Source organism: Tubulanus polymorphus, chromosome 4 (assembly GCF_964204645.1).
Source record: "Tubulanus polymorphus chromosome 4, tnTubPoly1.2, whole genome shotgun sequence".
Taxonomy (NCBI): domain Eukaryota; kingdom Metazoa; phylum Nemertea; class Palaeonemertea; order Tubulaniformes; family Tubulanidae; genus Tubulanus; species Tubulanus polymorphus.
The window spans coordinates 6,358,111-6,377,789 of NC_134028.1; the positions used below are offsets into that span (position 1 = coordinate 6,358,111).

At 38.6% G+C, this 19,679-nt stretch overlaps 2 protein-coding genes across 6 annotated transcripts; one reads left to right on the forward strand and one right to left on the reverse strand.

The window, feature by feature from the left end:
• Nucleotides 1-1,881: 1,881 nt before the first annotated feature.
• LOC141903398 (sphingomyelin synthase-related protein 1-like) lies at nt 1,882-9,339 on the reverse strand. Of its 2 annotated transcripts, XM_074791507.1 has the most exons (7): nt 9,291-9,300; nt 9,079-9,161; nt 8,852-8,961; nt 5,514-6,170; nt 5,112-5,229; nt 4,200-4,350; nt 1,882-3,509 (listed from the first exon to the last, which is right to left on the reverse strand). In XM_074791507.1, the coding sequence occupies exons 3-7, from the start codon at nt 8,926-8,928 to the stop codon at nt 3,163-3,165; spliced, it is 1,350 nt and encodes a 449-aa protein (XP_074647608.1). In that variant the 5' UTR covers nt 8,929-8,961; nt 9,079-9,161; nt 9,291-9,300; the 3' UTR covers nt 1,882-3,162. The 2 variants fall into 2 exon arrangements, with proteins under 2 accessions (XP_074647608.1, XP_074647609.1); XM_074791508.1 differs by lacking the exons at nt 8,852-8,961; nt 9,079-9,161 and having other exon boundaries at nt 9,291-9,339.
• A 225-nt stretch (nt 9,340-9,564) lies between these two features.
• LOC141904704 (uncharacterized) lies at nt 9,565-19,678 on the forward strand. Of its 4 annotated transcripts, XM_074793337.1 has the most exons (13): nt 9,565-9,630; nt 10,292-10,456; nt 10,972-11,186; nt 11,570-11,786; nt 12,564-12,711; nt 13,562-13,695; nt 14,469-14,525; nt 15,210-15,464; nt 15,963-16,125; nt 16,234-16,374; nt 17,031-17,149; nt 17,625-17,700; nt 18,070-19,678. In XM_074793337.1, the coding sequence occupies exons 2-12, from the start codon at nt 10,333-10,335 to the stop codon at nt 17,657-17,659; spliced, it is 1,608 nt and encodes a 535-aa protein (XP_074649438.1). In that variant the 5' UTR covers nt 9,565-9,630; nt 10,292-10,332; the 3' UTR covers nt 17,660-17,700; nt 18,070-19,678. The 4 variants fall into 4 exon arrangements, with proteins under 4 accessions (XP_074649438.1, XP_074649436.1, XP_074649439.1 ...); XM_074793335.1 differs by lacking the exons at nt 17,625-17,700; nt 18,070-19,678 and adding an exon at nt 17,455-17,609; XM_074793338.1 differs by lacking the exons at nt 17,625-17,700; nt 18,070-19,678 and adding an exon at nt 17,455-17,609 and having other exon boundaries at nt 10,292-10,390.
• The last annotated feature ends 1 nt before the right edge of the window (nt 19,679 follows it).

The window sequence follows — 19,679 nt, forward strand, 5'->3', positions numbered from 1 at the left end:
ACACGCGTTTATGTACTGTAATGACAACGCAGCCGTCATCAGCCAAAAGCGGGGGTCTGGGCGTCCTCCCAATAAAAAATTTGAAAAAATAGACGCATTTAGATCTTTTAAACTTAAAATAGGGATTGTCCCCATTATTTATTCATTTGGCTGGTAAATTTTGTTTGATTTTTCGATTGAGTGTCCCTTACAGACCCACCACACCTGCCGGGAGCGAAACAGGGGGTTTGATTTTGAAATCGGAAATCGAAGTACAGATATAGATGTGTGATCGGCGGTCGAGTTAACAGAATATTTTTAAATCGAAGTACATAATTGGAAATTCGGTTCCGGTTCATCCAAACAATCTTCCATTCAGTCTGAACCGGCAAGCGACTGATTGGGATGAATTTTTCAGGCTGCCTAATTTAATACAATGAGATTCTGGAAATAGCTATATTACAAGATCATTTTGTCCATTTTTATATTTTTTTGGTCGTTTTCTAGATCTTTAACGACTCGTTGCAAGCAGGGAGCTCGTTGCAACCCCTTCGCTGCAGGGCTTTGATTAACAATGTGTGACAAATTCGCCTATCCACCGGTGGGCAGGGCGGTGGTAAAGCTCTTCCGCCTTCGTGTATGCACGCGATTAAACTTTATACTTAAAAATTTTATATTTTCAAACACCGCAAAAATGATCGTCAATGAAAAATCTATAGATGGCACAAATTTCGGAATGAATGAGATAACGACATAAAGAAAAAACAAAGTATATTGTATGAATACATTGTATAATCTCATGGTTTGGTTTTGAACTCATCAGTAGAAATGTTCCCGGAATCCAGGAATGCAGCATTAAATTTGAGTTATTGCGGGAGTAGAATGAATACATTTTGGAGGTCAAATGTAAATCGGTCCTGCGGTCCCTGTCTCTTAAACCGAAACATCAAGCGCTCAATATATATATAATCCTTACCTTTAATTCACGTTCGAATCCATTCCGTTGCGAGACTAAGACGTTCTGTGCATAACGGGTCTTTATGTTAGTACCGTCGCGTGTGAACAGTACTGTGCCAGCCAGCACTGTGTTTATGAAGTGTGTGCTAGTTATGTAAATATGTAAGGGAGGTAAAATTAATTCAAAATTGTGAACAAAATGTGTTACGTATTTATTGATATGCATATAAATATATTTCGCTTACAGTGGGGGTTTTGCTAATTGCTCACGTGCCCATCCACTTTGAGTGCAATAGCGCGAAAAATCACGATCCGATTCAAAGAATATTCCGCTGTATATTGTCAATTTCTAAACGGGGGCCGTTTCGTGCCAAAATTGTATCGCTTTACTCTCAACAAGGTTGACCACACCGTAGATATTCTATTAACAAATTTCGAGGGTTCTGAGTGAGGCAAAATTATACGTATACCCCCAGTTGCCGTAATACTATATCCGCTCGACATAAGACGGCTAATTTCACTAACTCGGGCAGAATTTTGCCGGTCTCAACTTAACCGCAGTAAGAAACTGAGTCTATCTGTATTTCCCAAACTCTTCCTCGACCCAACCCGACGTCCAACGCAGGGGCGCATGTAGCCTTCTTTGGGAAAGGGGGTGTCGCACATGGAATATTGACTGACACCGTTTGTGGCTCATAATGACAACGCAGCCATCATCAGCCATAAGCGGGGGTCTGGGGTCGTCCCAAAAGAAAATTGCAAAAGATTAGATGCATCTAGCGTAGGTCCATTTTGAACACTTTGAAGACTCGTTGCAAGCCGTATCCGCAGGTAACCAATGTTTCTACTACTCGGGACAATTCCTGTTGATCAACTGGTGGCTAACTTTGGTGAAAAAGCGATATATACCCGAAAACATAATCTAAACATCGAAACTTACGCTAAAAACGTCTATTTATTTTATTCAATTTTAATATTATATATAAATCACACCATAGGCAAATCATACAAAACTCGTACTATGAAATGGCAGACTAGAGGATTGCAAATAAGTAGCGGAAATTTAAAAAATATCGTTTTAATACATCAGTTGGTAAAGGCAATACTTCATGATTAGACATGGGGACTGGGACCTGTCAATCAAATCCAACTTTACTATCTTGCGGAAAATGCGGCTGCCGGTTTTGTTTCGACGTTTTACATATCAAAATATAAGCTATTTTTTGTATTGTACCATTGCATCATTACGTATTAAAATAATTAGATGTATAACAATTCTCTGATACTAAAAATAGTTTAACATTCATGAAATTTTCTTCATTCTCTACTAACATTCATAAATGAAATACAAAGATTTTAACACACTACATTATTATAGTATCACAAATCTAATGGAGCGAGAAAATCAATAGAATTTGCTTCGTAACACATTGGTCCCTGCATCTCCAAATTCGATGATAGAAAAATACATAGCAATTTTTTTTTTGCTAGTGCCAAACGGGGTCGGATCACAAGGGTTATGACACGCCATTTAAGGGTATTTTTGATAAATAAAAATTTGGAGGCATTCTAGCAATTGAAGCGTTGCTTTTGAAAATTCACGGATTGCTGAGAAGCATTGGAGGTACAGTGGAAGCTCGTTATAACGAACTCGGATACAATGATTCATCGGATATAACAAATATAGAATTTCGTCCCAAGTAAGACAATTTAATTTATTTCATACTGGATATAACGAACTATCAGTTATAAAGAACATATTTTCTGGTCCCATGCAGTTCATTGTAACGAGGTCCGGCACTGTATTTCCAAGAAGAAAACATTTCCTTATCCAACATATTATGCAAGTGTAGTTAATAATAAGATTCCACATAAGGCAGTTAAAAGTTTAACAAATTTATGCAGAAAAGGGCGAGAGAATATAGTTGAGGGTCTTGTATAAGGCCGACAAGACCCCCTGGACTCGCACTTGCCAAATATGCAGCAAACATCAGGCCAAAATTAAAAGATAAGAATCAAATCATTTTAATTAACCTTAATAAAATTAATGCTGCAATTTACACATTTTGATATAAATAATTCAAATTGTTTCAAATGAATAGTTCACAGTTCTTGACCAGCACAGCTTAATTACAGAACAATTAACTAGCCTATCAAGTTACTTAATTTTTGTTGTTCGATTTGTACACCGAATTTCAGCGAATCTCCGCCTTTACATTCAAACATCTAATCATATTTTTGCCGTGTGCCAAAGCCGCGTTTACTCGAGAACGATTGTTTGAACGACCGTGGCCACGGCAACGGCCACTCGTACTCGTTTGGCACGATGCCGTCGCACTTCGACTCGAAAAACGAAAACAGCGGGAACCAGATGCGCGTGCGGCGGCGGTCGCGTTGCATCAACGACCGATTGTTGGCGAGCGTGTGATAGTACAGGAACAGACGCGACGTGATGTAGAACGCGATGAACACGTCGATCGAGTAGTGCTCGTGCGCGGCCAATATGAAAAATATACCAAACAAATTCAACACCCACGACGACGTGTGTATAAAGATCAAACCAGACGGACAATCTGAAAAAAATAAACAAAAACCAGAAAATTAGCCAGATGCGCACAACAGTCGGAAAACATGTCAGTCAGGGACAGATCTTAGTGCACATGGTGACTTTATCAAGACAAGTATAAAAAGGGGCATACGAAAGGGTTCACCCAGCACTGGAAGTGGTTGTCTCCACCAGTGATCTCCGTCGCTCTACGATCCTAGTGTAACCAACTGTGGTACATCAGACACTAAGGTTCTTGGTGAAACGAAAGGGGCATATTTTCAGACTGATTTCAAAGTTGTAAAATCTATTTTCAATAATCTATTTTTCAAACAATTACAACAAAGTACAAGTTGGTAGTCGTCCCCTTCTCGTTGAATGTTCAACTAGCTATAAACATTTTTGCCGATGAAGGGCATTTAAAAATTTCCGACAGCCAAAATCCAAGATAGAAACACGGTATTTTACATTTGAGGTTGACCCAGTGTAAAACACAGAGAGGATGGTGAAATATTTTTTGTTTCATGATTTTTCCACATATTTATGCATAATAAAAGTAACCACAGAAGTAGCTGAATCCAGATCATTTGGAGCTGATGATATTAATCCGAAGTATGCAAAAATCTGAACGAAAAATAATATTCAAGTAGATTATATAATATATGGGCATGAAAACTACTGAGTCTTATGCATGTAGAAGGGTAATATATCAACTTACATTCGGTAATGAAGAAGTTGAAAAGCGTTAATAGAACAGTATGTCCGCTAAACATATAATCCCCGCAACTTCTTACACCCTGTAAACTCATACCGAGTCCTTTAAGTATCACAAATGCTTTTTTCAGTTGTTCCTGGATTGTACCATATGACTGAAATATATACAGAAAATCAAATCAAATTACGTTACTTGTAGGTATAAAAATTGTTTTCCCATTACCGAGTATACAAGGTTAAAAAAATTTAGTTTTAATTGCTGAGCTTTTCGAAAACAGAAATGCAGTTGCAAATAGCTGATTTTCAAATAGGCAATTTTTTACCCCCTTTCCATTCGAGGATGCATACTGTTTGTGTGAACATCCCTTAAAAGTGATAGCAATTAAATAGAATATCTAATAAAGAGTTTTGATGAGACAGGGGTCATGGCTCTGCCATTGTTAATCATAAAACATTATTCGTATACAGCAGTACGCCTTGCCCAACTTGAAAACTTTGCTTGAAATATACATAGACCACGGATATTTCAGGTATATCAAACTTCAATATCGGGTAGATTTTTTAGACATCATTCATTTCACTGAACGTAAATGTTGACGTTACAGTGGGTGTTCACCTTTGATAAAACACAATATCCGTGTTGAGACGATAATATCACGAGAATCCCACAATGAAGACGAGAAAATAATTAAGTCCGAAAATGTTTCCTTGAGCTAGTAGATAATTCAACGTTTCGACTATAAACTAATAGGCCTAGTCATTTTCATGAATACTGTAAGGTGACTATTAGTTTATAGTCAAAACGTTGTATAAACTACCAGCTCAAGGAAACATTTTCGGACTTAATATCATTTTTTTTCATCTTAATTATGGGATATTCTCGTTATACTGAGGGAGTATCATATTTTCAACTTACGCGAGCTTCACATTGTAAATGTATGCCGGGTACCGATAATGAGGTAATCAACATCGTAACGCATCGCAATAGAAATACAGTGCCGCTTAATGAGAACATACGACGCATTAAAATGAACCTACAAAATGTTCGAGAAACAAGTCGAATGAAAAAATACAGAACTTCATAAAAATGAGAGAAAAGCACACAATGGCTTAGGAATTCAACCATTAGTTTGGTGTTCAACCTACTTTAGAGCAGTCAATAGAATTGTATGGACAATAGAATATCCAAATTCCCTGAGTTTTCCAGGTTTTTATTCGGGAATTTGTCAAATTCCCGAATTTTCCTAGATTATTCTGATTCCCTGAGATTTCTGGGTCCTCCCCCTTAAAACACATAAACCTTAAACGCTCTTCTCACCTATGTTTATGAAAAAATAATATAGAGCACCACATGAAACCGAGAATTAAAGCTGACAGTTCGGCGAGTTCGAACGCCCATGGAATGTAAGGTAAACTATCCAGTATGATATCGGGCAACGGCGGATACTTATTCATATCCGGCACGCGATCGTGTACGATCACCATCACGAACGACGTCAACATGAATACCAAAAATCCGTACATGAAACTCAACGCCGTCTTCCACAATTCGGGATCGAGCGTCCGCGACGTCGTGCCCGGTCGGTCGTTGATTGCGGCGACTTCGTCCTCGAACAACTCGCCGAACAGAGATCCGTTCGTCGTCGTCATCGTCGGCGAGACGCTTGGTCGACGACTCGCAACGCCGATATCTAATTGTTGGCACGATTCGCTGTTCAGTTTCTGCAGCTTCCAAATGCACAACATCAGTTTTTTAATGTCGCCCAACACGGGTAGTTGCAACGGCGGTTTTCGCAAGTCCGATTCGGTCAACATCAACAGCGACGTTCCGTCGACATCGTGTTGGTTACAAAACAGGTCGACGTATCGAGAGAAATTATTTTCGACGAGCCACTTGGAGACGTCATCGGTCGTCCAGTTAACGACGTTCTCCTCATCCCTAATCATCGGTGCTTTATTCGACGCTTTTCGGGGCCTGAAAAATTTGAGATAAACAAAATTCACTTAAAATACCTAGAACTTGCTGACTAACATGATTGAAAACCTGAAAGAAGAATCATCCAGTAGGCAGCTTGCAGGGGCAGATCCGGGAGACTCGTACAAGTCCATCAAGATATTCTGAGTGCTCATTTTTCGTTTTGTCAATAAAGATAATTGGCGCACTTCAGTGCAGGAATACACTTAAAATTGCCATTTTGGGATAAAGTCATTGGTATAAAGTCCTTCGAAATTAGCCTCTGGATCCGTCCCTCGCTTGTAACTGCATGTGTTGGATTAATACCAGTTTTTTAATAATTTGAATGCCCATTTATCGTCTATAGGCTGAACTTAACGTTCTTCGCATCATGCTGCATGTACCTGGTATACGAAAAGTGAAATTGAAATTTGTCAACCATCACTAACCTCGTCACAAGGCATTTGATTAATAGCAAGATACACGGCAAAATTCCGCTGATTGTATATACGAAATACATAACTAACAACAGACTTGTTCATTTGTAATAGAATCCTTATAGTGTCTATGCGTTATGAACTGGTAGATATGCAAATCAATGCTCTAATAACGAAAAATCAAACTCAATTTAAAACGACAGCTGGTAATAATAAACTGCGGACTACCGTTTGCAATGGTACCCTCAGCTGAGAATACGATCATAAGGGCAACTATGTATTCCGTCTAAACTTATTCACAACCGGGGCTGCATATATGCAAAGCAGGGATTTGGTATTTTTTGGATGAAAAAACTGGTGGATAGGAGCAGCTGTGCTTTAAATGACTAGTCTATATACAGGTGTGCAGTTTGTTTAGAAATAAGTGCCTAGAATTTCCGCTGTAAATTGTTGTTGCCCGTGCACCAAGGTAAAATGTATAGATTTTTGTTGACAAATAAAGCGTCAACTGTGGTAATTCAGTTCAAATAATGCAACAGAGAAGTACTTGACTGAAGGAAGTGTCAGCATGTGGAAAACACATATGCTCGTATGATTTTATAGATACAGAAAAGAGTATAAAATCAAAATATCTATTCTACAAGGCCGACAGACAGAAGCATTCTCATATTGGTCGTGCCATCCTTTCGCGTATAGCCACGATTTCCGTGCACTGGGTATCGGACCCTCCCCAAAACTTTTTTTGACAATTACATACATCGGGAAGATGGTATTTCACAACTTCAGAATGGATTTGCCCTTAGCAGGGTTCCTGCAGTGGTTTTATCCCAAATTTGCTGAAATTTTCTCTGAATCCAGATCTCAATTTTACCGATCCGAAATTCAGATCTTTGCCAAAAATGTTATTGTCGGGAAACAGGGTTTTTAGCCCTCAAGCCCTGACAGCCAATATCAGGCTCGAATTTCAAGCCTCAGAATTCAGACCAAAAATGACCTTTTTGCCACAAATACATCACAGGACATTCATCTTGAGTCCGATTGATCAAATCTTTCTTACGATGATGAAACAGGCCTACAAATGAAACATGATTGATTTAAATCCTGCAGGGAGTTTGAAATTCCCTGATCCGCAGGAAACCTGCCATATACACTAAATTCGAATCAATGCAATAAAACCAATGTGCTACAGAATGTAATCAGCAAAATTATCGGTCCGACAAATTACGCCGGCTCTATTCAACATACATAGGACCTAGCATACCAGGGCTCAATTTTGGCAATACTAAAGGGTCAGATTTTTGTTGGGATACCCCGGGTACTAATAATTGAAATGAAACTATCCCAGCAGGATACAAGAACTTCCTGATACAGTGGAACCTCGTTGCAACTAACTTCACTAGACCAAAAAATCTATTAGTTTATATCTTGTCCGAAAATGATTAAATTCACTTACTTGGGACACACACAATATTATATTAGTAATATCATATGAATCGTTGTACCTGACTTTGTTCTAACGAGGTTCCACTGTATAACAATTCGAAGATTCAATCCTCTCCTGTGTTTATTGATTACAAACTTGAAGCTAAGGTAAACTGGCATACCAAACTTTGAGGCGGCGGGATACACTCAAATCCGAAGCACTGCTATTATTTGTCAAAGAAGATTTATCAGATTACATTAATGTTTCAGTGTCTTAGTTATATGAAATATAACATTAACTGAAAAAACATCTAAAACACTTCAAATTTTCCTTGGGAGAGGACCTCCAAACCCCGGCAGTGGACTGCTGGATGCCGTTATCAAATATGTTTAGGCCTATCATTTGGCAGCACCTTTGGCCGTTATCTAAATTCACACCCACGCAAAATAGAGGCTGCATACAGTAATGATGAGGTCAGCATAGCTTCCACCAGCTGGAAGGAATTCTATTACTAAATCAAGCTTTGACAAATGACCTGCAAGAGGACTGCGTGTGGTGTGTGGTGGAGAATAGCTGCTGCTGTGCTGCCTTCTACCCTAAGTCCTCGTTTTTTTTTGGTGTCGTGTGTCCTGCCCATGAATTGAATGAATGCGCATGTGCGAAAAGCTATCATTATAGTACTCTATCTGCAATATGCTATCTCCTTAAAACTTTATATCGATCCTCCCTTGGTGGGGTCTCTGACCAACTGTGCAACAACGATATCTCCTGGACTCGTGGAGGCATGCGGTGCCATTGGGTTCGAGTCCCAGCCAAAGGGGAATAAGTTAATGGAACACTACCTTTGTTGTATATCATTTGTCAATGTCATCAATGTCAATGTTAACCGATTGTCAAAAGTGTCAGTTTTCGTCATCATCGTTTTAGCAAATAGTATCCTGTGTGATTCTTGCTGTGTGTCACAGGGACTTGACACAACAGGATTTTGACCCCAGTATCCAAGGTACTATATATAAAATTCTTTTTACATATAGTACCAGGCTAGGATACTGGGGTCAAAATCCTTGACCTTGTAGTGTCTACTATAGTCTCTGTGTCGTCCTGTGCTGTGCTGTGCTGTGTCGTGTGTGTAGGTGTAGGTGTTACTGCACACTATCAAAATATAGGTTCATGTTCAAGTTATCAAATTGACTCAAAAATAGCTTACTTAAGCCTGCAAACCGTACTGTTCTTTTTTCTTAACAAAAAGATAAATCATTCAAATTAAACGCAAAAACTTACAAGATTGAGCCTAGGGGTTTTCCAATATTACGTCATCCGTGAAAGGGGATTTCTCCAATTACGGAAAACGGATCGGACTTTCCGTCACGCTTGATTGTTCTCCAAAAATTTTTTTTTAGATTTAATGGAACGCTTTCTTTGTAAATGGTTATAGAATTTTTAGTTGAAAAAATCTTGAAAAATTATAGATTGTCATTTGAAGGTTGCTATTCAGGTAATTGGTAATCGATTACGGTTCGGGAGTTTCCGGCAATTTCCGGAACAAACAATGCAGAGCCATCTTCGTATAGCTAATGTGCGTGGGGTAGCTAGAATTTCGCCGATTAAAACTGTATTTTTGGTAAGTCACCAGGTTTTGATCTTAAAGCAATTAGTTCACAGTGAATGATATTCATTGTTAGTATATTAACGATGGAATTTTGTGGCGCAATATTCATAGATATGCTCAGAAAGTGTACTTATAGAAAATCGAGGAGAGGGGAGCCCGCGGATGATGCAGCAGATCCAATCAACCATGGCGGCTATCTTGCGATCACTTATTTCCTTTTTTGCTACATCGGCCTCGTTTCATAACCTAATCACCATTAACGCTCATCCATTTTCCTAAATTTCTAACATTTTTTTTTAGTGTCTGGAGTTTTAGGTGAATAATCTAATATCATATATGGTGAATCAATCAAATCCAAACACCGTGCGTGATGATGAAACAATGGTCACTTCTGTCAATACGACATATGGCAATAATAGCCTATGTTAAATCGCTTTTTCGCGCTCTGCCCCCCCCCAACTTTTTTGCTTGCCTTACCATTCACTCGCAGTTTTGAATTTCAAAGTTACAAGTTTTACCAGTTTTGATGAATTTGAACTTTTATTTTATGAGGCAGCTGCTAGTGCAAGTGATAGGAATGTCCAAACAATGGTTTTAGGGTCTCATTTTGTTGGGGACTAAATCAAACAATATTTAGTAATCCTTGTAATTAATGATCATCGATTGATTGTAGGTAGGCTGCCTGGAAGTAGGGAGCGAACGGAAATCGTAATCATGTCAGAGTTTAACAAACTAACAGTTGCGCAACTGAAGGAAGAATGTACCAAGCTAGGTATTAGTATAGTTGGTAACAAAAAGAAAGCTGACTTTGTCGCCCTTCTTGAGAATCGAAAAACTAGTAAGTCCGCTTGTGATGAGCAATTTTCTAATCTCGTGAATTGTTTCGTTACAACGTGGAACACAGGCACAAACATCGCTATTCACTTAGGTGTAGGTTTGGTCATTTTCAATCGTTTGAAATTGATTCTAACCTGTTAGTATGATATGCATCTGGACAGAACCTAATCCATTTTAACTAGCGATGGATTGGGTTATTCCATTGAGCAGGTTGGCTACTGACCTGAAAAATTCAGGGAATTTTCTTCTAAGAATTTCAGGGACTGTACATGACTGTATTAATTGATTGGATTCTTAGCAGATTTCAGTAGGGGAAATAAATGGGCATCTCGGGAAAAAGCAAGTCAAATGAAATAAGCCACCCTGATGAATGATTTATTTTGAGGGAATGATGAATTTTAATTCAATTGCCTAGTGGATATCGGTGATTGCCATAGGGGAAGAATCCTCAATTGCCATAGCTGCATTGCTAGTTCCCTTTTCTGAAATTTCACGGCTATCTATATTCTATTGCAGAAGATGCTGAAGCATCAGCCCAGCAAGAGCAGGAGCAGGCTGAAGAGGAGCTGTTAGGTGACGCCGGTGGTGAACCGGACGAGCAGCCGGGCGATGAGGAATGTTTAGACGATGGTAACGTCGACGGAATTAAGGAAGAGGAGGCTGATGAACAGGAGGAGGAAGAAGAGGATGCTACTGCAAATGGAAGTGAAGAACAAACTGAAGAAACCCTGGTTAGTGATAGATTCAACAAGGTCTATATTGCTTGTCTCTAAAATCTTAAGAAAAGATTTAGCAACACCCTTTGCAAAAGTGCCTACAGTTCATAGCAAATTTTCAAAGTGCTACTTTAAACAGTCAAAGATGGGGGAAAGTCAGACTTTTCCCCCATAGGGCATAGCTGTCTTTCAAAGGATGCCCATAATCCCAAAAGAAAAATTCAAGTTTATGTCTGGTACAGTAATTCATAAACTTGGAAATCTTGTGAAATTTATAATTCGTTGAGTTTGAATCTTACGAATTTGGAAATTTATTGATTTTGAATTTCATAGAAATTGTTGATTTTGCTCGATGTCGATTAATCTGTTCGACTAACGCGGTAATGTTCGTTTTTCAGGTAGATACCGAGGAGGTCGAAGCTGAGGCGGAAGGTGATGGGGATGCTGAGGCGGACGACACGATGATGTCGGCGAAATCTGAACCGGACGCCGCCGAATTGGGCGACGAAGAAGAAAAGAAACCGGTCGCGAAGAAACCGGACTCCGGATATAAAAAGAAGATCGAGCTGCCCGAGGGTGTGCCTGATTTACCGAGCTACTCTTCGATTCAAGAAGGTATCCAATCCGATAGGAGTTGAAATCAAATAACATCGTTGCAGCAGTATTTATTACCTTGGAAGAAGCTGGTCTTTTTATAAAACAGGGTTTTGGAATGGGAATTTTTTTCCAGGCCATGGATCAGCTATGGATATTTTGCTTTTCTCTATGGTTATGGAAAGTTACAGAAAATTAGAAAAAAGTCTCAAAAATAAGATTCTCCTTGAATTTTAGGCTGTGTGCCTTAGTATGACCTTTGTGAGAACCATTAAGTCGATGTTATAGAAAATTGGCCCTTACCGGTATTTACTTTGAATCGGCCTACATTGCCTGTTCTCTAAGTTGGGGGTGTGTAACTTAGGGGCATGGAAAATGAAATTGGGAAAACCGTTTAGGAGACCTGTTAAAAAGCTTGGTTTGACTGGAGGCTCCAAGTGCAAGCTTCCCACAGTCACATGGTTCTCACACATGGAAATTGGGAAAAACCTGGGGATTTTGAAATAATAATTCCCAGTTTGAAAATATTTGGGAATTTGAGAAATTTTCCTCTAATCAGGGATAAATTTGGGAAATTCATTTACATTTCACGTAATGCATTTGCCAAGGGAACTTTTTTCTGCAATTTTCTGGACAATAACCTTTATCACCCAGTGTTGCCACTAAAATGTTGACTGTAGCATGATGGTATCACTTCTTTTCATCTTCAAAATCATGAAAAACTTTAGGAATTTTCAATTCATGTAACTGTGGGAGGAACTATGCGAGTATTATGAGTTTGGTTATATTCATTTGTAGCTCGTATCGCCGAGACGCGAATGCGAACGGTCATCGTTTACCCGATGAACATCGAGGACATGTCGAACGTCGAATTGCAAACGATGCTCGAAAAAGCTCAACATTTCATGGTGAAATTCGTGCTCGATGTCGAAAAGAAGAAAAAGGGGTAAGTATGAATGTTATGAACGATCGACTTCAGAGTAGCCGGGTTCGATTCGATGGATGATATGGAAATGTTGAAAAATGATATCGAATTAAGTGAATGCATGCAGAATTTGTGGTTCGTTCTTAAGAAATTTACTATCTTCATATTTTAGAATTCATGTGGTCGTTTTAAAGCTAATTTCTGGGAGATTAAGTTGACATTTTTACGACAAGAGACCTTACCCAAGAACAATGATTTCATAATGATTAAGACCATTATCTAACTGTTCTCTTACAACTATGATAGAATGTTTCCTAGGTAACCTGTTTATTTCTGTTTCGACGGGTAAATTCGTAAACTCTCCTTGATATTAATTATTAAAACCTTAATGATGGATACGGTCTCCGTTAGTTGTTGATAGGCACTCTAGTAGAATCGTAGATAAGTTTGGTCGTCTTGAGCTTGTATGGTAATGTTATATTCTCTTTCAGGTTCATTCGGAAAATCACTATTCATATATTCATTCATTCCTCACCCTAGAATCCGCCCTGTTTTCTTCATCTCTCCGAAACTGTGCATTGAAACTAACTCGTTCCTCATTGAGAAAAAAATTTCCTACGAATTTATGCAAGAACGTGGAAAAAAGTTATTCATTGTTACTTCTATACTTGCCTTTGTTGTATTCTACTCAAATCGAATTAAAGTTCATGGCTACAGAATTTTGTCTGAATGTTGTCTTGTATATATTTATATATATAATCCTCCCATGTTAATGAAGAGAGCCGTCAGTTGGCTTTTATTTGTTCACGTCACTACCCCCCACGCACCACTCTCAAGTGGGTGATCGTATATATTTTTTCTACTATTTCAGCTTTGTTGAGATGCATTTCAACAGTCGAAGCGATGCCCGCGAGGCAGCTACAGTATTGCGAGACATAAAATTGTCAGTGGCCGAGCACACTGTTAGGCAACTAGACCCCAATGAGGCAGGGACTGCCTATAAGAGTATGTTGATACATACGTATATCACATATAAAAAGAATAGGTATTCAGGGCGCATTGCTGCCTCCACGGCACCTTGCAGTCGTCCCTGTGCAATTTAATCATATTTAACGATAATCAATTTAATTCATCTGTAGCCTATATCGAGAGATATCCAAAGCGGGTTAAGCCGCTTGGCCCTGTCTCGTCGTCGATGATTTTACCGTAGTTTGTTGTTTCGTTTTATTTGTCTCATGTCCCGCACCCGTAATAAGGCGATATGACCTGCCTGTAATCTGGCCCTCGAATATGATAATAAATGGTCTGCATGAAATCTGACGCAAAGAAAAAAAAACAACTGAATATTGATACCTCCTATCTCTCTCCTGATAACCCGTGATAGCCCTCATTCGTGCCCCTGTGTGTTGAATTATTTTAGAATACGCATTTTTTTCTCATAATACGGAAACTTCCACCTTGCATTTCTTTTTTTTTTCATTTCAATTTCGTGCCGTATTTTGATCGAGCTGCACTGTACGGCGCTCGAAGGCGGAAAGATACCTTTCGTCAGTCCATTCGTCGCAGTGCTGCAAGATCATAAATATTGTGCACAAATTACAGCCGCAGTATGAAGGCCTCTTGGTTGGTTAGAAATTTCATTTTATGCAGACGACGAACTCTCTTGTTCGCTTCGTGGAGAATTTGTCGTCGGCATAAAATAATCAGTGGAAGGTTCTTTGCATATTCGTTAGCGTTAATTAATGTGACGATGCTGATCTCGTATGTTTTCTGTTTAGGCGCAGTTATTGATACGATTAAACCTCACCTCACTCATCAGATCAAGAAGGCTACCGGTGAGTTATGCCGTGTGATTGTGTCCATTTTGCTATTTAAACGGCAGTTTTTGTTGAAAAACTGAAACCAAAGAGCTTAACAGTATTTTCTTATGAGAAAAACTTAGGCTATGATAAGTGCTTATTTTTCATAAGAGCTTATAAAGTGTGACTTTTGACTTTTGGTATTCCAAATACTAATAGTATTTCGACAATTTATCTTGTTGATAAGAATAAGGGCCGCAGTCTTAAACGATGAGGAAATTGTCACTTTAGTCGTACAAAAAGTGCTTAAATGATGCTATTACTATCAAAAGTGTTCGCTTTTGTCTCAACTATACTTAAAAGTGTTTTGTAGTAGATTTACGAAATACTAAAATCGTCGTTGATGCTTTCAATAGGCACATCTTTGATGAGATCGGTACGCTAATTGACGTGTAGTATGATCAATAATACCACGGTAACAATATCGATATATTCAAGTGCATAAAGTTAGTCACTTTGAGTCGTATTTAATCTGTGTTCATAACTACTTATGTAAAGCTTTGCTAGAAATAACAGTAAATTTTTTTTTGTTGAGGCATATTAACATTTTAGTTTAGGAAACATAACAGTAATGCCAAAGACACACTTCTTTCAGGGTATCCAGTAAGCTTTCGAACAAAGTTTTCTATATTTGTGCTTAATTTTCTTCATTTGTTTTAGATGATTATGATACGAGAGTTCTGTACGTTCACAATCTGCCGGCTGTGTGCACCGAGGAACAGCTGCATGAAATATTCCCCGAGGCGAAAGCGATTTTAGCCTCGATCGACGACGAGGGCAAGAACAAAGGTTACGCGTACTTGAGCTTCGAAACCGAAGAGGAATCGGAGGATTGCATCAAAAAAAACAAAGAGATGAAAATCGAGGAAAATCGAATCAGCATTCATATGATTCGCGACCTGAAAGTTGCTGCAGGTATAAGACTCATCTCAGTATTTTAACCGGGTTCCTACGAGTCCTTGATTATTTAAAAACTCATACTAAACTGAAAATACTTTTGAAGGTGTCTGAACCTCCCTCAATTTTGAGAAATAGGCAATTAGATACTTAAAAGTTGTTCATTAGACTACGTCTAAATCAGCACAGTTCCTCTTACCAACTGTTGGTAAGAGGATTTGTTGGTACCCAATTAAGATGTTACCATATTAGAAACCAAGTTTAGTAGTAGTCAATGATAGAATTTGCTTATAAAACCATTAAACTTTTCTTACAAAACCACCATGATAAACATTACAGATTTGGCAAGAGTCTAATGTGATTTGGGATATGAGCATGATTCAGATGCTTCGTTGAAGTATGAAATTTTCTCCTATAAAACTCCTTATATCCAGGAATTAATGATCTGTAGGGACCCTGTTTTAACTTCACCTAGGGGAACTTCATCTGAAACTTCGAATTAAATTATCTTTTAAGGAATTGAAGGTCGACGTCCGTTCCGGAGAACTCGTGGAGGCGGCGGTAACCGTGGAGGCGGCGGTCGACCGCAACAGAACCACGGCAACCGAGGAGGACCTCGCGGTGGTCATCGGGGAGGTCGTGGCGGTCCTCGCGGTGGTGGAGGTGGCATGAATCCTCGGTAAGACGTCTTCAGAATAACGACGACTTTCGAGTAGATTTCGTTTATCTTGATTAACTGAATATGGTTGAGGCACTATCGATAATTTAATGAATGTTTTTTTTTCAGTGGTCGACCTTTCCGAGGTCGTGGCGGAGGTATGGGTGGATACGGTCGCGGAGGTGGACCAGGTGTACGACCGCTGATGGGAGGCGGTGGAGGTTATGGTAGTTACGGAGGTTATGGAGGTGGCTATGACGGATATGGCGGGTAAGAAAGAGTGGACTCCACTGGTCACATGAATGCAGCGTTCGATAGATCGCTTTTAGCTTCTTTTATCATAGGAGAAAAAATGACTTATTGAACTAGCTAATAGTAGTTCTTGAAATTTTAAACCAGGGTGGCCACTTTCCTGGATATCAGGGAATTTTCTTTACTTTGGAAAAGTCGGGAAGTATGGTAAAAAGCTAGTAAATGTAAAGGGAATTTGATGAGATAGTTGGATCACGCCTGTAATCAAACAAATACCATCTCTATGTTTAACATACTTGACTGTTTGATTGATTGGATTTAGCAGATGAAGTCAGGAAAAACAATATACAGGTCAGGGAATACTCAGGGTGAATAAGCAAGTCGAATAAAAGTTGCCACCCTGTAAATGTTCTGGACCACGCTGTATAGACCCTCGAATATGCAGAAAGTAACTTGATTTTAAATATGCTACAGGTTGTAATGTGGATGTGTTTTATAAGATAAAATCCCACTATTTACAGATTAAAAGAATTTAAAAACAATAATTTATTATTCAATCTTAGATATATAAAAGACACGACGTTTCGATCTTACCCTAGAGATCATTGTCAGGTGTGAGAAACGGGTATATATACAGAGGAGAACAGGTTAAGTGGATGTGTTTATATTTTCAGTGGTTACGGCGGTGGGTACAATGACGGGTACGGTGGCGGTTATCGGCAAGGAATGAAGAGACCCAACGATGGCTACGGGGCTGGTGCACCGCATTGGAAGTCTGCACGTATGGGTGGAGGTAATGTCGTAAAAAAATCTTTATTCACTTGCATCAGAAAAAAATATGTAGCTTAATGAGTTTAACATGAAGATGAAAGCTGGTTGTCTTTAACAGGGTGGGGCCACTTACTGGAAATCAGAGAAACTCTGGGGAATGTTTGTTACTTTAAAAAAAGTCGGGGAATTTTGTATAAAGAATAAGAAGTTCAAAACCAGGGATAAGTCAGGGAAATATGTTCAGATTATTAGATTGCGTGCATAATCAAACAGTTTCTGTCAATGTCTTACATTTGCAATGTCTTACTCGACTGTGTTAATTGATAGGATTCTTAGCAGATCAAGTCAGAGAAAACGACGTACATGTCAGGGAATAGTCGGGGGAGGAAGCAAAGAAAGAAACAAAGTTGTTTCGTAGTTCATGTTGAAACATTGCTGATATCATGGCTAATATTTTTTGAATTTTGAAATAAATGATTGTGTCGTGCGTGTTTCAGGTGGTGGTGGCGGAGGTGGAAATAGAAGGTGGTAGAAACGAACCACAGCCGGTTTCATACGCTCCTAGAATCCCAGGTAGGTTTCAAGCGATGGTATTGAAAGCGGTTTCAAGACACACCCGAGTCTGTTTAAAACCCGCCCCAGGTTAAATAACGATTGAATAGTGGATCGTCATCGAAACGAAATCAGATCCATGTACACCGAAAAAGATTTTTCACTGAATTGATAATGCGAAAATTAGATTAATTTCATACATAAATGAAATGTCTTAACAACATTTTCTGGTTACCGGTACCTGAAATTTGTTGCAACGAGGTTCTAATGTATGGAGACTCTTAAAGTCTCCGAAACTGTTTCCCAATTCTCATTGCTTTAAAATTTAAGATTCTTACTCTTCGTGAAAAGTTCGATTCTAAGTTGTCTTGTTTATTACTCGTGTTGCAGGGATAAAATCGTGGTCAAGTCATCATGTTTTGTAAATATTGTACATACATTTAATTGTATTGTGCCAATGTCGTTGTTGTCTACGTCGTACACACACATCAGGACTATGAAGGTTTTATTCAACTCAGGTACGTTGTACTGTCAATAAGAGGAAATCAACAAGGCAGCTACTTCTTCAGTACACTACAACTACTACTACTTGCTACTACTATACGCGCGCTTCTGTACATAAGAAATGGAGAAAAAACTGTATCGGGTGAAAAGTAAAAAATTCTATTTTTCGAATTTACCGATGATGGCATATTAAGCAGATATTGCTTGATCGGAATGCATTGTAATGTTGAAAGGATTTTTCCGGAGTCATCCCATACTCTGAGAGTGGCTTCGGTCGGACTTGGTTTCTGGTTATCAATGTAAAGATGTACGTGCAGCGCCTCGCTCTCTTAACTCGATTCCAATTTTGTACATTTAACGTCGCATTTTTTATACGTAAAATGTCGGGATATTTTCATCATCGGTGTGAAATTCATTATCGTCAGGTAGAATCTAGTTGTTAATTATCATAACCGAGGTTTCTTCGCCGCCATTTTTCTGCGATGGTTATCGTGCCCGGTTTGCCCTAGACCAGATCTGGTTTAATGTCGTCGAATGGTTCAACTAGTCCTATTCGGTATCGGTCGATTCAGAAAACCAATCAAGGTGACATTTTTTTGAAGATTCTCTTGGGAAAGGTCTTCAATTTCCTCGGGCGAATCAAGAAATATTTATTGTACGAACACTACTTTAGATGAGGCATCATCTACTCTGGTATTTTACCTGCCGAATTAGTTAAGTACCTACTGGGTAGATGAGATCTGTTCCTGTACGCGCTAAACGCCTATTCAATTTGGTCCAATAATATTTACATTGATTGATTTACGTGATGATTTCGAGTTTTTAGAAAGTAAGGTAATTTATTTTTTCATTCATTCTAAGATTTGTGCTCCATCGAAGGGATTATTTTGGCTTACTGGATTCGAATTGGGTGGAGTCTACTCCATACGTGATTCGTTTGGCGAATTAAATATTTTCTTATTTTTTCCGATGTTCGGTCGGTACCGAGGTGGGCAGAGTTTATCGACGGACGATATGAAAACCACTTAGCTGTCTTGATTGAATTATTTCGGGGATACACGCGCTCATATTGTTCATAAAAGCATTTAATTATCCGCAGTCTAGTTTTTATTCGGACCATCATTTTGTAAATATTTCATTTTTTTATCGAACTAAAAAATAGAGAAAATGATATTCGGTGAATTGGTTAATATGTATAATCGCTTTTAAAAACTAATCTGAAATGAACATTGTCAACTTTACTGGTGAATATGTGAATGTGTCATCATGGCCGAAATTAACTCTCGCAGTTTCAATTTGAATGTTATTTCTACGGAATAGAATAGAAAGATAAATTATTTTCAGAATTAATTCAAATTGAATTGGATGATCAACTTTAGTTTTATGGAATAAATGAATGGTTTAAGTTTACATAATGGTCACACGTTTTGATTCGAATGTTTTATTACCATGATATTTTAGAAATGAATTACATACATAAATGTAAATGAACAATA

Bases quoted from the DNA above. Each gene is read 5' to 3' on its own strand.
- LOC141903398 (XM_074791507.1), bottom strand. From the start codon at position 8,928: ATGATGACGAAAACTGACACTTTTGACAATCGGTTAACATTGACATTG. The intron at 5,230-5,513 runs GTGAGAAGAGCG...AACATTTTGTAG, and splicing joins TTATTTTTTCATAAACATAG to GTTCATTTTAATGCGTCGTA. The intron at 3,510-4,199 runs GTAAGTTGATAT...TATTTTTTTCAG, and splicing joins CAACTTCTTCATTACCGAAT to ATTGTCCGTCTGGTTTGATC.
- LOC141904704 (XM_074793335.1), top strand. From the start codon at position 10,333: ATGTCAGAGTTTAACAAACTAACAGTTGCGCAACTGAAGGAAGAATGT. The intron at 10,457-10,971 runs GTAAGTCCGCTT...ATTCTATTGCAG, and splicing joins TCTTGAGAATCGAAAAACTA to AAGATGCTGAAGCATCAGCC. The intron at 11,787-12,563 runs GTATCCAATCCG...ATTCATTTGTAG, and splicing joins CTACTCTTCGATTCAAGAAG to CTCGTATCGCCGAGACGCGA.